The 14,542-nt window shown below is 49.5% G+C and overlaps 1 protein-coding gene across 6 annotated transcripts in view; it reads left to right on the forward strand.

The window, feature by feature from the left end:
* The window catches only part of zgc:86598 (STKc_CK2_alpha domain-containing protein), a 106,793-nt gene that overhangs the window by 45,127 nt on the left and 47,124 nt on the right, over positions 1-14,542 (forward strand). For all 6 annotated transcript variants that reach the window (XM_068015964.1, XM_068015945.1, XM_068015937.1 and 3 more), the window contains one exon: positions 2,309-2,368. In XM_068015964.1, coding sequence (XP_067872065.1) covers positions 2,309-2,368 — 60 coding nt within the window. The remainder of the gene's footprint in view (positions 1-2,308; positions 2,369-14,542) is intronic.

The following is a 14,542-nucleotide window of genomic DNA, read 5'->3' on the forward strand; positions in this document are numbered from 1 at the left end:
CCACTGCCTTGAACTGCTGCAGTCCATGTGGTGCAGATGCACAACAGTACTGTTAGGAAGGAAGTTGTAGGTCTATGACCCCGTGATGATGAAGGAACAGGACTACATGTCCAGGTTGGAATAGCGTGTGACTTGGCGATGATGGTGTTCCCATGCATCTGCTGTCCTAGTCCGTCTAGATGGATATCTCCGTATCCCCATCTTACCTTCTGCCACTTTCTAGAAGAGGCAGAAAATGGGACCCGCAGCCAATTCAGGAGACTTCTGTCGAAAATTTCTCTGTCAGCCTTTGAAGGGAATCAGATGGGAGACCCCGACTCACTCATTGCTCATTTACCCAAAATGCCACCTCTGCCGGCTGTGATATAATACATAGTACACAGTATTTCAGCACAGAAACAGCCCATTCGGCCCAACAACTCCATGCTGGTGTTTATGCACTACAGAGGCCTCCTCCCACCCTTCCTCATCTCACCCCATCAACATATACTTCTACTCCTTTCTCCATTAACCAACTTCCCTTTAAATGTATCTATACTATTCACCTCAACCACTCCCTGTGATAGCAAATTCTACGTTCTCGCCACTCTGGGTGAAGATGTTTCCCTTGAATTTCCAATTGGATTTATTCGTACAATCATATTTATGGTCTCTAGTTCTGGTCTCGCCAGCAAGTGGAAACATCTTCCCCATGTCTATCCTATTGAACCCCTTCATAATCTTCAAGACCTCGATCAGGTCACCCCCCCCCCCCCCCCCCCCACCCTCTCAGTCTTCTCTTTTGTGGAGAAAAGTGCCCCAGTCTGTTCAGTTTTTCCTGATGGGTATAATTTCTCAGTTTTGCTATTATTCTAGTAATTTTTTTTTGCATTTTTTCGAGTGCTTTTATAAACTTTCTATGACATAGAGACCAGAACTGTGTACGGTACTCCAGGTCTCATTTTCCAAAAATGGACTGTGAGGTATTGTTCCTCACAACCACCTCCAGAATCCTATTCTGCTGGTCAAGCACTTGCTGAGAAAAATAAAAGCTGCATGTTAAGCCTTTCTCCCTGCTTCCTGAATTTCAAGTTGTGGCCCCTTCTCACAATTACAAGGTATTTTAATTTGGGCCTAGCTGTATCTGTTTTTGCACAATCTTTATGATCTGTTGAATTTATACTTAACAGAGTATAAATGCTCCTTGTTTGTTCCCCTCCTAGAATAATAAATCTCACGGGTGTATATGTGTATAAGTCATTGAAGGTGGCAGGACAGGTTGAGAGAGCAATTAATAAAGCATGCAGTATCCTGGGCTTTATTAATAGGGGCATAGAGTACAAGACCAAGGAAGTTATGTTGAACTTGTATAAGACACTAATTCGGCTTCAGCTGGAGAATTGCATCCAGTTCTGGGCGCCGCGCTTTAGGAAAAATGTGAAGCATTGGAGAGAGTACAGAAAAGATTCACGAGAATGGTTCCAGGGATGAGGAATTTCAGTTATGAAGATAGACTGGAGCAGTTAGGACTGTTTTCCTTGGAGAAGAGAAGGTTGTGAGGAGATTTGATAGAGGTATTCAAAATCATGAGGGGTCTGGACAGAGTAGATAGAGAGAAACTGTGAAAGGATCCAGAATGAGGGCACAGTTTTGAAGTAATTGGTAAAAGAAGGAAAAGTGACATGAGGAAAAATCTTTTCATGCAGTGAGTGGTTACGGTCTGGAAAGTACTGCCTGAGACTGTGCTGGAGGCAGGTTCAATTAAAGCATTCAAAAGGGAATTACACTTATCTGAAAAGGAAGAATGTGCAGGGTTACAGCGAAAAGGCAGGGGAGTGGGATTCAGTGAATTGCTCATTAGGAGAGCCGGTGCAGACACGATGGGCCGAATGGCCTCCTTCTGTGCGGTAACAATTATGTGATTCTGTGTTTCTCTGCATTAAATTGCATCTGGTACCTCTCTGCCCATTCCACTAATCTGTCTTCCTGAAATCTTCTAACAGGCCCTGTGACTGTTACCAAACTGCCCTACTTTGTGCTGTCGTAACATTTTGATATTGTGTTGGTTATGCTCAAGTTAAACGACTAGGAGTCCAGGGACTGGGGGGTGGGGGGGGGGGTGCGAGCGAATGTAAACTTTTTAATATATAAAGGCCAGATTACTGTCCCAGGATTCTGGAACAGCTTGGTGAATGAAGTGCCTGTTAGATACTTAGCCAGACACCACCTGTCAAATAGTCAGTCTTCCTGGTGTACTTGTGCTAGCCCTTGCCTATGCGGGGAGGGAAGATTTGTGAGGATAACTTGTATCCTTTTCTCAATTCTGCAGCAATTGTACCAGACGTTATCGGACTATGACATTCGATTCTACATGTATGAAATTCTAAAGGTGAGGAGCCTCTTCGCTTGTTCTGGTTGATGACCTTGGAATACAGAATACTGCTTTGTCCAGTTCTCTGTGTGTTGTGTCTGCCTTCTGAAGCCTTGTCTTGGGTCACCAGCCTTTAGCGCTAACTCAGCTGAATTCCGGCTAGTGAAAATGTCTTGTGTGAAACAAAGCATAGGGATAAATGGGTCTTTTTCCAAATGGCAGGCAGTGACTAGTGGGGTACCGCAGGGATCGGTGCTAGGACCCCAGCTATTCACGATATGTATTAATGATTTAGATGAGGGAACTAAATGTAATATCTCCAAATTTGCAGATGACACAAAACTGGGTGGGAGGGTGAGTTGTGAGGAGGATGCAGAGAGGCTTCAGGGTGATTTGGACAAGTTGAGTGAGTGGGCTGTTGCATGGCAGATGCAGTATAATGTGGATAAATGTGAGGTTATCCACTTTGGTAGCAAAAACAGGAAGGCAGATCATTATCAGGCTATAAACTGAGAGAAGGGAATATGCAGCGAGACCTGGGTGTTCTCATACACCAGTCGCTGAAGGTAAGCATGCAGGTGCAACAGGCGGTAAAAAAAGGCAAATGGTATGTTGGCCTTCATAGCGAGAGGATTCGAGTACAGGAGCAGGGATGTCTTGCTGCAGTTTTACAGGGCCTTGGTGAGGCAGCACCTGGAATATTGTGTGCAGTTTTGGTCTCCTTATCTGAGGAAGGATGTTCTTGCTATAGAGGGAGTGCAGCGAAGGTTTACCAGACTGATTCCTGGGATGGCGGGACTGACGTATGAGGAGAGATTGAGTCAGTTAGGATTATATTCGCTGGAGTTCAGAAGAGTGAGGGGGAAATCTCATAGAAACCTATAAAATTCTAACAAGACTTGACAGGGTAGATGCAGGAAGGATGTTCCCGATGGTGGGGGAGTCCAGAACCAGGGGTCATTGTCTAAGGATACGGGGTAAACCTTTCAGGATTGAGATGAGAAATTGCTTCACCCAGAGAGTGGTGAGCCTGTGGAATTCGCTACCACAGAAAACAGTTGAGGCCAAAACATTGTATGTTTTCAAGGAGTTAGATATAGCTCTTGGGTCTAAAGGGATCAAAGGATATGGGGCAAAAGCGGGAACAGGTTACTGTGTTGGATGATCAGCCATGATCATAATGAATGGCAGAGCAGGCTTGAAGGGCCGAATGGCCTACTCCTGCTCCTATTTTCTATGTTTCTATGTGTTGCAGATGATGAGGGAGGGATTTTGTGGTTGGTGATTTGTATTGAGAATATAAATGTTCCTGGGGAATGGCTCTGTGGATGGGTGGAAATGTGCAGGGTCAGGCTGCCAAACATCAAACACTGGTTTGTCTTCTCCTTAATTTTTTTCTTTTATTATTTGTTCCTGGGTTGTGGCTGTGGAATTTATTGCCAACCCGAGTGTTCCTGGTTTGATGCAAATGAGGGTCCTGCTTGCCCATGTCAGAGGGTAATTAAGAGTCTACCAGGATGGCGAGGGGCCAGAGTCCCATCTTAGCCCAGACTGGGTAAGGATGGCAGGTTTCCTTCCCTGAAGGATGTGAATTTTTGGATTTTTATGACAATCTAACAGCTTCGAGGGCATTTTTACTGAGACTGACTTTTTATTCCCAGATTTTTTTTTTAAAAACTGACTTCAAATTCTCAAACTACCTCAGTGGGATTTGAATTTAGGATTTCTGGATTATTAGTCCAGTAAGATAATCACTGCATTATTGTACCCATGCTGGCTTAAAGGTTAGCACTCAGTATAGTATGTGTCTATACAGACCAGAATACTCGAGAGCTGATTGTGTAGTTAATGAATCATAGAAACATAGAAAATAGGAGCAGCTAAAGGTCATTCGGCCTGTCGGGCCTGCTCCGCCATTCAAAAAAGATCATGGCTGATCGTCTAATTCAGTACCCTGTTCCCACTTTCTCCCCATATCCCTTGATCCCTTTGGCATTAAGAAATATATCTATCTCAAACAAAGAACAGAGAACAAAGAACAGTACAACACAGAAACAGGCCATTCGGCCCTCCAAGTCTGCGCCGATCTTGATGTCTGTCTAAACTAAAACCTTCTGCACTTCTGGGGACCATATCCCTCTATTCCCTTCCTATTCATGTATTTGTCAAGATGCCTCTTAAACGTCGCTATCGTACCTGCTTCCACCACCTCCCCTGGCAGCAAGTTCCAGGCACTCGCCACCCTCTGTGTAAAGAACTTGCCTCGCTCATCCCCACTAAACATTGCCCCTCTCACCTTAAACCTATGTCCCCTAGTAACTGACTCTTCCACCCTTGGAAAAATGCTTCTGACTATCCACTCTGTCCATGCCACTCATAACTTTGTAAACCTCTATCATGTCGCCCCTCCACCTCCGTCGTTCCAGTGAAAACAATCCGAGTTTATCCAACCTCTCCTCATAGCTAATGCCCTCCAGACCAGGCAACATCCTGGTAAACCTCTTCTGTACCCTCTCCAAAGCCTCCACGTCCTTCTGGTAGTGTGGTGACCAGAATTGCACACAATATTCTAAGTGTGGCCTAACTAAAGTTCTGTACAGCTGCAGTATGACTTGCCAATTTTTATACTCTATGCCCCGACCAATGAAGGCAAGCATGCCGTATGCCTTCTTGACTACCTTATCCACCTGCGTTGCCACTTTCAGTGATCTGTGGACCTGTACGCCCAGATCTCTCTGCCTGTCAATACTCCTAAGGGTTCTGCCATTTACTGTATACCTCCCACCTGCATTAGATCTTCCAAAATGCATTACCTCACATTTGTCTGGATTAAACTCCTTCTGCCATTTCGCCGCTCAAGTCTCCAACCGATCTATATCCTGCTGTATCCTCTGACAATCCTCATCACTATCCGCAACTCCACCAACCTTTGTGTCGTCCGCAAACTTACTAATCTGACCAGCTACATTTTCCTCCAAATCATTTATATATATATATATATATATATATACTGCAAACAGCAAAGGTCCCAGCACTGATCCCTGCGGAACACCACTAGTCACAGCCCTCCATTCAGAAAAACACCCTTCCACTGCTACCCTCTGTCTTCTATGACCGAGCCAGTTCTGTATCCATCTTGCCAGCTCACCTGAAATCCTGTGTGACTTCACCTTTTGTACCAGTCTGCCATGAGGGACCTTGTCAAAGGCTTTACTGAAGTCCATATAGACAACATCCACTGCCCTTCCTTCATCAATCATCTTCTCCTCCTTGAATATATTTAATGACTTGGCCTCCACTGCCTTCTGCAGTAGAGAATTCCACAGGTTCACCACCCTCAGAGTGAAGCAATTTCTCCACATCTCAGTTCTAAATGGCATGCCCCGTATCCGGAGACTGTGACCCCTGGTTCTGGACTCCCCAGCCATCGGGAACATCCTCCCTGCATCTAGCCTGTCTAGTCCTGTTAGAATTTTGTAGGTTTCTATGAGATCCCCTCTCTTTCTTCTAAACTCTAGTGAATATAGACCTAGTCGACCCAATCCTGCCATCCGAGGGATCAGCCTTGTAAATCTTCTTTGCACTCCCTCCATGGCAAGAACATCCTTCCTCAGATAAAACTGCACACAATACTCCAGACGTGGTCTCACCAAGGCCTTCTATAACTGCAGTAAGACATCCTTGCTCCTGTATTCAAATCCTCTTGCAATGAAGGCCAACATACCATTCATCTTCCTAACTGCTTATTGCACCTGAATGCTTACTTTCAGCGACTGGTGGACAAGGACACCTAGGTCTTGTTGCACCTCCCCCTTTTCCAATCTATCAGATAATCTGCCTTTCTGTTTTTACAACCAAAGTGGATAGCCTCACATTTATCCACGTTACACTGCATCTGCCTTGCATTTGCCCACTCACCCAACTTGTCAAATCACATTGGAGCCTCTTTGCATCTTCCTCACAGCTCACATTTCACACCCCACCCCCCAGCTTTGTGTTGTCTGCCAACTTGGTAACGTTACATTTAGTTCCCTCGCCCAAGTCATTAATCTATATTGTGAATAGCTGGGGCCCAAGCACTGATCCCTTCGGTACTCCACTAGTCACTGCCTGCTACCTGGAAAAAGACCTGTTTATTCCGACTCTCTGTTTCCTGTCTTGTCAACCAATTCTCAATCCATGCCAGTGTATTACCCCCAGTCCCATGTGCTTTAATTTTGAACACTAACCTCCTATATGGGACCTTATCAAAAGCCTTCTGAAAATCCAAATACACCGCATCCATTGGTTCTCCCTTATCTTTTCTACTAGTTACATCCTCAAAAAACTCCAGTAGATTTGTTAAGCATGATTTTCCCTTTCATAAACCCATGCTGACTTTGTCCAATCTGGGCCTCGGTATGCTGTGATTGGTGGCAGGGAAATCGCCTGCATTTCTGTTCCTAATCCAGTGCCTCCGATTGGAAAGAGCACATATGGTTATTGGGCGAGAACAGGATCAAACTTGGCTGCACTCACCTTCCATGTCAAACAAATTGGCACCACTGACTTGCTCATAGGTAACGGCTGATTGGGTGGCCATTGGGAGAACCAGACCCCAGCGAAGAACAACACCTTGAATGCCCCCCCCCCCCCACCCAGAAACAGTCAGCACCTCTAACCTCTCCCCAGCGAAGATCACCCCCCACCTCCTTAGAAAAGGTCAGCACGATTAACCAGGCCCCAGCTAAAGTCAGCACAGTTAATCCCACCTCTGGGAAGATCATCTCTGTTAACCAGGCCCCACCATAGTTCATCCCACCTCTGGGAAGATCATCTCTGTTAACCAGGCCCCAGCACAGTTAATCCCACTTTAGGGAAGGTCAGCTCCGTTAACCAGGCCCCAGCACAGTTAATCCCACTTGAGGGAAGGTCATCTCTGTTAACCAGGCCCCACCCCAGTTAATCCCACCCCAGGGAAGGTCATCTCTGTTAACCAGGCCCCAGCACAGTTAATCCCACCTCTGGAAAGATCATCTCCGTTAACCAGGCCCCAGCACAGTTAATCCCACCCCAGTGAATGTCATCTCTGTTGACCAGGCCCCAGCACAGTTAATCCCACCCCAGGGAAGATCATCTCCGTTAACCAGGCTCCAGCACAGTTAATCCCACCCCAGGGAAGATCATCTCCGTTAACCAGGCCCCAGCACAGTTAATCCCACCCCAGGGAAGATCATCTCCGTTAACCAGGCCCCAGCACAGTTAATCCCACTTTAGGGAAGGTCAGCTCCGTTAACCAGGCCCCAGCACAGTTAATCCCACTTTAGGGAAGGTCATCTTGGTTAACCAGGCCCCACCCCAGGGAAGATCATCTCTGTTAACCAGGCCCCAGCACAGTTAATCCCACCTCTGGAAAGATCATCTCCGTTAACCAGGCCCCAGCACAGTTAATCCCACCTCTGGAAAGATCATCTCTGTTAACCAGGCCCCGGCACAGTTAATCCCACCCCAGGGAAGGTCATCTCCGTTAACCAGGCCCCAGCACAGTTAATCCCACCTCTGGGAAGATCATCTCCGTTAACCAGGCCCCAGCACAGTTAATCCCACCCCAGGGAAGGTCATCTCTGTTAACCAGGCCCCAGCACAGTTAATCCCACATTAGGGAAGGTCATCTCTGTTAACCAGGCCCCAGCACAGTTAATCCCACCCCAGGGACGGTCATCTCTGTTAACTAGGCCCCAGCACAGTTAATCCCACTTTAGGGAAGGTCATCTCTGTTAACCAGGCCCCAGCACAGTTAATCCCACCCCAGGGAAGGTCATCTCTGTTAACCAGGCCCCAGCACAGTTAATCCCACCCCAGGGAAGGTCATCTCTGTTAACCAGTCCCCAGCACAGTTAATCCCACCCCAGGGAAGGTCATCTCTGTTAACCAGGCCCCAGCACAGTTCATCCCACTTTAGGGAAGGTCATCTCTGTTAAGCAGGCCCCAGCACAGTTAATCCCACCCCAGGGAAGATCCGCTCTGTTAACCAGGTCCCAGCACAGTTAATCCCACCCCAGGGAAGGTCAGCTCCGTTAACCAGGCCCCAGCACAGTTAATCCCACTTTAGGGAAGGTCATCTCTGTTAACCAGGCCCCAGCACAGTTCATCCCACTTTAGGGAAGGTCATCTCTGTTAACCAGGCCCCAGCACAGTTAATCCCACCCCAGGGAAGATCCGCTCTGTTAACCAGGCCCCAGCACAGTTAATCCAACCCCAGGGAAGGTCAGCTCCGTTAACCAGGCCCCAGCACAGTTAATCCCACTTTAGGGAAGGTCATCTCTGTTAACCAGGCCCCAGCACAGTTAATCCCACCTCTGGAAAGATCATCTCTGTTAACCAGGCCCCAGCACAGTTAATCCCACCCCAGTGAAGGTCATCTCTGTTAACCAGGCCCCAGCACAGTTAATCCCACCCCAGGGAAGATCATCTCCGTTAACCAGGCGCCACACCAGTTAATCCCACCCCAGGGAAGATCATCTCCGTTAACCAGGCCCCAGCACAGTTAATCCCACCCCAGGGAAGATCATCTCTGTTAACCAGGCCCCAGCACAGTTAATCCCACCTCTGGAAAGATCATCTCTGTTAACCAGGCCCCAGCACAGTTAATCCCACCCCAGGGAAGGTCATCTCTGTTAACCAGGCCCCAGCACAGTTAATCCCACCCCAGGGAAGGTCATCTCCGTTAACCAGGCCCCAGCACAGTTAATCCCACCCCAGGGAAGGTCATCTCCGTTAACCAGGCCCCAGCACAGTTAATCCCACCCCAGGGAAGGTCATCTCTGTTAACCAGGCCCTAGCACAGTTAATCCCACCCCAGGGAAGGTCATCTCCGTTAACCAGGCCCCAGCACAGTTACTCCCACCCCAGGGAAGGTCATCTCTGTTAACCAGGCCCCAGCACAGTTAATCCCACTTCTGGGAAGATCATCTCCGTTAACCAGGCCCCAGCACAGTTAATCCCACCCCAGGGAAGGTCATCTCTGTTAACCAGGCCCCAGCACAGATAATCCCACCTCTGGGAAGATCATCTCCGTTAACCAGGCCCCAGCACAGTTAATCCCACCCCAGGGAAGGTCATCTCTGTTAACCAGGCCCCAGCACAGTTAATCCCACTTTAGGGAAGGTCATCTCTGTTAACCAGGCCCCAGCACAGTTAATCCCACCCCAGGGAAGGTCATCTCTGTTAACCAGGCCCAGCACAGTTAATCCCACCCCATGGAAGATCATCTCCGTTAACCAGGCCCCAGCACAGTTAATCCCACCCCAGGGAAGGTCATCTCTGTTAACCAGGCCCCAGCACAGTTCATCCCACCCCAGGGAAGATCCGCTCTGTTAACCAGGCCCCAGCACAGTTAATCCCACCCCAGGGAAGGTCATCTCTGTTAACCAGGCCCCAGCACAGTTAATCCCACCCCATGGAAGATCATCTCCGTTAACCAGGCCCCAGCACAGTTAATCCCACCCCAGGGAAGGTCATCTCTGTTAACCAGGCCCCAGCACAGTTCATCCCACCTCTGGGAAGATCATCTCCGTTAATCAGGCCCCAGCACAGTTAATCCCACCACAGGGAAGGTCATCTCTGTTAACCAGGCCCCAGCACAGATAATCCCACCTCTGGGAAGATCATCTTCGTTAACCAGGCCCCAGCACAGTTAATCCCACCCCAGGGAAGGTCATCTCTGTTAACCAGGCCCCAGCACAGTTCATCCCACTTTAGGGAAGGTCATCTCTGTTAACCAGGCCCCAGCACAGTTAATCCCACCCCAGGGAAGATCCGCTCTGTTAACCAGGCCCCAGCACAGTTAATCCAACCCCAGGGAAGGTCAGCTCCGTTAACCAGGCCCCAGCACAGTTAATCCCACTTTAGGGAAGGTCATCTCTGTTAACCAGGCCCCAGCACAGTTAATCCCACCTCTGGAAAGATCATCTCTGTTAACCAGGCCCCAGCACAGTTAATCCCACCCCAGTGAAGGTCATCTCTGTTAACCAGGCCCCAGCACAGTTAATCCCACCCCAGGGAAGATCATCTCCGTTAACCAGGCGCCACACCAGTTAATCCCACCCCAGGGAAGGTCATCATCTGTTAACCAGGCCCCAGCACAGTTAATCCCACCCCAGGGAAGATCATCTCTGTTAACCAGGCCCCAGCACAGTTAATCCCACCCCAGGGAAGATCATCTCTGTTAACCAGGCCCCAGCACAGTTAATCCCACCTCTGGAAAGATCATCTCTGTTAACCAGGCCCCAGCACAGTTAATCCCACCTCTGGGAAGATCATCTCTGTTAACCAGGCCCCAGCACAGTTAATCCCACCCCAGGGAAGATCATCTCCGTTAACCAGGCCCCAGCACAGTTAATCCCACCTCTGGAAAGATCATCTCTGTTAACCAGGCCCCAGCACAGTTAATCCCACCCCAGGGAAGGTCATCTCTGTTAACCAGGCCCCAGCACAGTTAATCCCACCCCAGGGAAGGTCATCTCCGTTAACCAGGCCCCAGCACAGTTAATCCCACCCCAGGGAAGGTCATCTCCGTTAACCAGGCCCCAGCACAGTTAATCCCACCCCAGGGAAGGTCATCTCTGTTAACCAGGCCCCAGCACAGTTAATCCCACCCCAGGGAAGGTCATCTCCGTTAACCAGGCCCCAGCACAGTTAATCCCACCCCAGGGAAGGTCATCTCTGTTAACCAGGCCCCAGCACAGTTAATCCCACTTCTGGGAAGATCATCTCCGTTAACCAGGCCCCAGCACAGTTAATCCCACCCCAGGGAAGGTCATCTCTGTTAACCAGGCCCCAGCACAGATAATCCCACCTCTGGGAAGATCATCTCCGTTAACCAGGCCCCAGCACAGTTAATCCCACCCCAGGGAAGGTCATCTCTGTTAACCAGGCCCCAGCACAGTTAATCCCACTTTAGGGAAGGTCATCTCTGTTAACCAGGCCCCAGCACAGTTAATCCCACCCCAGGGAAGGTCATCTCTGTTAACCAGGCCCAGCACAGTTAATCCCACCCCATGGAAGATCATCTCCGTTAACCAGGCCCCAGCACAGTTAATCCCACCCCAGGGAAGGTCATCTCTGTTAACCAGGCCCCAGCACAGTTCATCCCACCCCAGGGAAGATCCGCTCTGTTAACCAGGCCCCAGCACAGTTAATCCCACCCCAGGGAAGGTCATCTCTGTTAACCAGGCCCCAGCACAGTTAATCCCACCCCATGGAAGATCATCTCCGTTAACCAGGCCCCAGCACAGTTAATCCCACCCCAGGGAAGGTCATCTCTGTTAACCAGGCCCCAGCACAGTTCATCCCACCTCTGGGAAGATCATCTCCGTTAACCAGGCCCCAGCACAGTTAATCCCACCACAGGGAAGGTCATCTCTGTTAACCAGGCCCCAGCACAGATAATCCCACCTCTGGGAAGATCATCTTCGTTAACCAGGCCCCAGCACAGTTAATCCCACCCCAGGGAAGGTCATCTCTGTTAACCAGGCCCCAGCACAGTTAATCCCACCCCAGGGAAGGTCATCTCTGTTAACCAGGCCCCAGCACAGTTTATCCCACCCCAGGGAAGATCCGCTCTGTTAACCAGGCCCCAGCGCAGTTAATCCAACCCTAGGGAAGGTCATCTCTGTTAACCAGGCCCCAGCACAGTTAATCCCACCCCATTAGAACATTACAGTGCAGTACAGGCCCTTCGGCCCTCGATGTTGCGCCGACCATCTGACCTACACTATTCCATTTTCATCCATATGTCTATCCAATGACCACTTAAATGCCCTTAAAGTTGGCGAGTCTACTACTGTTGCAGGGAGGGCGTTCCACGCCCCTACTACTCTCTGCGTAAAGAAACTACCTCTGACATCTGTCCTATATCTTTCACCCCTCAACTTAAAGCTATGTCCCCTCGTGTTTGCCATCATCATCCGAGGAAAAAGACTCTCACTATCCACCCTATCTAACCCTCTGATTATCTTATATGTCTCTATTAAGTCACCTCTCCTCCTCCTTCTCTCTAACGAAAACAACCCCAAGTCCCTCAGCCTTTCCTCATAAGACCTTCCTTCCATACCAGGCAACATCCTAGTAAATCTCCTCTGCACCCTTTCCAAAGCTTCCACATCCTTCCTATAATGCGGTGACCAGAACTGCACGCAATACTCAAGGTGCGGCCTCACCAGAGTTTTGTACAGCTGCATCATGACCTCGTGGCTCCGAAACTCGATCCCCCTACTAATAAAAGCTAACACACCATATGCCTTCTTAACAGCCCTATTAACCTGGGTAGCAACTTTCAGGGATTTATGTACCTGGACACCAAGATCTCTCTGCTCATCTACACTACCAAGAATCTTCCCATTAGCCCAGTACTCTGCATTGCTGTTACTCCTTCCAAAGTGAATCACCTCACACTTCTCCGCATTAAACTCCATTTGCCATCTCACAGCCCAGCTCTGCAGCCGATCTATGTCCCTCTGTACCCTACAACACCCTTCGACACTACCCACAACTCCACCGACCTTCGTGTCATCCGCAAATTTACTAACCCACCCTTCTACACCCTCATCCAGGTCATTTATAAAAATGACAAACAGCAGTGGCCCCAAAACAGAACCTTGCGGTACACCACTAGTAACTAAACTCCAGGATGAACATTTGCCATCAACCACCACCCTCTGTCTTCTTTCAGCTAGCCAATTTCTGATCCAAAGCTCTAAATCACCTTCAACCCCATACTTCCGTATTTTCTGCAAAGATCCGCTCTGTTAACCAGGCCCCAGCGCAGTTAATCCAACCCTAGGGAAGGTCATCTCTGGTAACCAGGCCCCAGCACAGTTAATCCCACCCCAGGGAAGATCCGCTCTGTTAACCAGGCTCCAGCACAGTTAATCCCACCCCAGGGACGATCATCTCTGTTAACCAGGTCACAGCACAGTTAATCCCACCCCAGGGAAGGTCATCTCTGTTAACCAGGCCCCAGCACAGTTAATCCCACCTCTGGGAAGGTCATCTCTGTTAACCAGGCCCCAGCACAGTTAATCCCACCCCAGGGACGGTCATCTCTGTTAACCAGTCCCCAGCACAGTTAATCCTTCCCCAGGGAAGGTCAGCTCCGTTAACCAGGCACCATCCCAGTTAATCCCACCCCAGGGACGATCATCTCTGTTAACCAGGTCACAGCACAGTTAATCCCACCCCAGGGAAGGTCATCTCTGTTAACCAGGCCCCAGCACAGTTAATCCCACCCCAGGGAAGGTCATCTCCGTTAACCAGGCCCCAGCACAGTTAATCCCACCCCAGGGAAGGTCATCTCTGTTAACCAGGCCCCAGCACAGTTAATCCCACATTAGGGAAGGTCATCTCTGTTAACCAGGCCCCAGCACAGTTAATCCCACCCCAGGGACGGTCATCTCTGTTAACTAGGCCCCAGCACAGTTAATCCCACTTTAGGGAAGGTCATCTCTGTTAACCAGGCCCCAGCACAGTTAATCCCACCCCAGGGAAGGTCATCTCTGTTAACCAGGCCCCAGCACAGTTAATCCCACCCCAGGGAAGGTCATCTCTGTTAACCAGTCCCCAGCACAGTTAATCCCACCCCAGGGAAGGTCATCTCTGTTAACCAGGCCCCAGCACAGTTCATCCCACTTTAGGGAAGGTCATCTCTGTTAAGCAGGCCCCAGCACAGTTAATCCCACCCCAGGGAAGGTCATCTCCGTTAACCAGGTCACAGCACAGTTAATCCCACCCCAGGGAAGGTCATCTTTGTTAACCAGGCCCCAGCACAGTTAATCCCACCCCAGGGACGGTCATCTCTGTTAACCAGGCCCCAGCACAGTTAATCCCACCCCAGGGACGGTCATCTCTGTTAACCAGGTCCCAGCACAGTTAATCCCATCCCAGGGAAGGTGAGCTGCGTTAACCAGACCCCATCCCAGTTAATCCCACCCCAGGGAAGGTCATCTCTGTTAACCAGGCCCCAGCACAGTTAATCCCACCCCAGGGAAGATCCGCTCTGTTAACCAGGCTCCAGCACAGTTAATCCTTCCCCAGGGAAGGTCAGCTCCGTTAACCAGGCCCCATCCCAGTTAATCCCACCCCAGGGAAGGTCATCTCTGTTAACCAGGCCCCAGCACAGTTAATCCCACTTTAGGGAAGGTCATCTCTGTTAAC

Source organism: Heterodontus francisci, chromosome 2 (assembly GCF_036365525.1).
Source record: "Heterodontus francisci isolate sHetFra1 chromosome 2, sHetFra1.hap1, whole genome shotgun sequence".
NCBI classification, from domain to species: domain Eukaryota; kingdom Metazoa; phylum Chordata; class Chondrichthyes; order Heterodontiformes; family Heterodontidae; genus Heterodontus; species Heterodontus francisci.